The 1,637-nt window shown below is 45.1% G+C and overlaps 1 protein-coding gene across 1 annotated transcript; it reads left to right on the top strand.

Annotated features, from left to right (window-relative positions):
- Positions 1-303: 303 nt before the first annotated feature.
- LOC311043183 (ribonuclease P protein subunit p30-like) lies at positions 304-1,182 on the top strand (the record flags this gene model as incomplete). The annotated part of the gene is made up of 1 exon (XM_084054367.1): positions 304-1,182. One exon carries the CDS (start codon positions 304-306, stop codon positions 1,180-1,182), a length of 879 nt encoding a protein of 292 aa, XP_083910493.1.
- Between the last annotated feature and the right edge of the window lie 455 nt (positions 1,183-1,637).

Here is a 1,637-nt window from a genome sequence, read left to right as displayed (position 1 = left end):
AACCGTCCAACCGATCGACTTCAATCTCTGTGCAGGGAGTGCCGAGTGGGACGACGGTCGGACCAGTGGTTCTCGATCCAAAAACTAAGATAAATCCACAAATCCCCATATATGGAGTACCCCGATATCATCAATGATGTCCTAATACTGACATCATAGACTGGCTCAGACTCCATATTTGGGCATGGCTGACACAGAACTCCATATGAGCTTAAAAGGGACACAGACAGACAGAAGATACGGAGATGTTCATGTGGGCATAAAAGAGACACAGACAAGAGAGAGCTCAGTGACAGGTTCATCATGTCTGTGTTCATGGATCTAAACATCACGTCAACACCTGATGAACACAACCTGAAGACCCTCATACAGACTGCAGCTCATCTCGGGTATTCCACGGTTGCCATCAACCATGTGTTCGAACCTCAATCTAAACAGAAACGGGAGATTCCCAAAGCCACCTGCATCTCTGAGCTGTTTGACAAGCTGCCGATCATCCAGGGTAAATCCAGACCCATCCAAGTTCTGAACAGATTGACGCTGAAGGTTTCAGACCCCAGCCACTTTAAGAACAGCGCTGCAGAGTACAGGGGTTTTGACCTCCTGGCTGTCCAGCCCTCCACAGAGAAACTGTTCCATGCTGCCTGTATGGAGTATTGTGTTGACATTGTGTGTGTGACGGTGACAGAGAAACTGCCTTTCTTCTTCAAGAGACCCTCTGTCAACGGGGCTATAGACAGAGGCGTGGTCTTTGAGATCATCTATTGTGACGCGATCAGAGATGCAACCATGAGGAGATACACCATCTCCAACTCTGTCTGTCTGAACGACAAGTGTCACGGAAAGAATATTATCATCTCCAGTGGAGCAAAGGTGCCAATGGACATGAGAGGGCCCTATGACATCACCAACCTAGGTGTGCTGTTCGGTCTCTCTCAATCCGACGCCAAAGACGCTGTTTCCGCCACCTGTCGATCTGTCCTGATGCATGCCAAGGCCAGGAAAGCAGCGTCTGGCATCGTTTACACTGTGAAGACCCCTCTGAAAACCACAAAACAACATGAAGACGATAACAGATCCACCTCAGAGGGAGCGGAGACACCACCTGCTGCCAAGAAACCCAAACTACATCAGGACACCGTTCACTGTCCTGACCTCAAGACAACAGAGGGAATTGTGTGAAAAAGTATCAAGCAGAGGTTATATTATAATTTATTACATTCACTCTGAGGTTGAGATATCGCAATGTATTACATGCAGACCAGGTTGAGATATTACATTATTACATTCAGACCAGTGGTTCTGAATGTGTAAAATAATTGTATAAAAAGCTGTTTTTTTGGTTTCGAGATGTGACAGTATCACGTTTTTGTCTCCAGGATCCCCAAATTAACGTGTATTTGTACACGGACCCCCATCTGAAAATATTTTGTGCCAGGTACCCCCCCCCCCCCCCCCCATACAAGATTTCCGTTGTTAAAATGTTTCAAAATGTTTTTCAAGACTTTATTTTAAATGGCAAGGTCCACCCTCCTAGTACCCTACGATATTTTGGAACATAACAATAAGTTGTCCAAAATTAACTGTAATAAAATAATAAGTGTGAAAAATATACCAGTAGAGTAACATTTGTTCAT

The sequence above is a fragment of the Gymnoscopelus microlampas genome (assembly GCF_963454915.1).
Source record: "Gymnoscopelus microlampas genome assembly, chromosome: 4".
NCBI lineage: Eukaryota > Metazoa > Chordata > Actinopteri > Myctophiformes > Myctophidae > Gymnoscopelus > Gymnoscopelus microlampas.
Note: the sequence above shows the minus strand (reverse complement) of the source record. Positions and strands in the feature narration are given on the sequence as shown.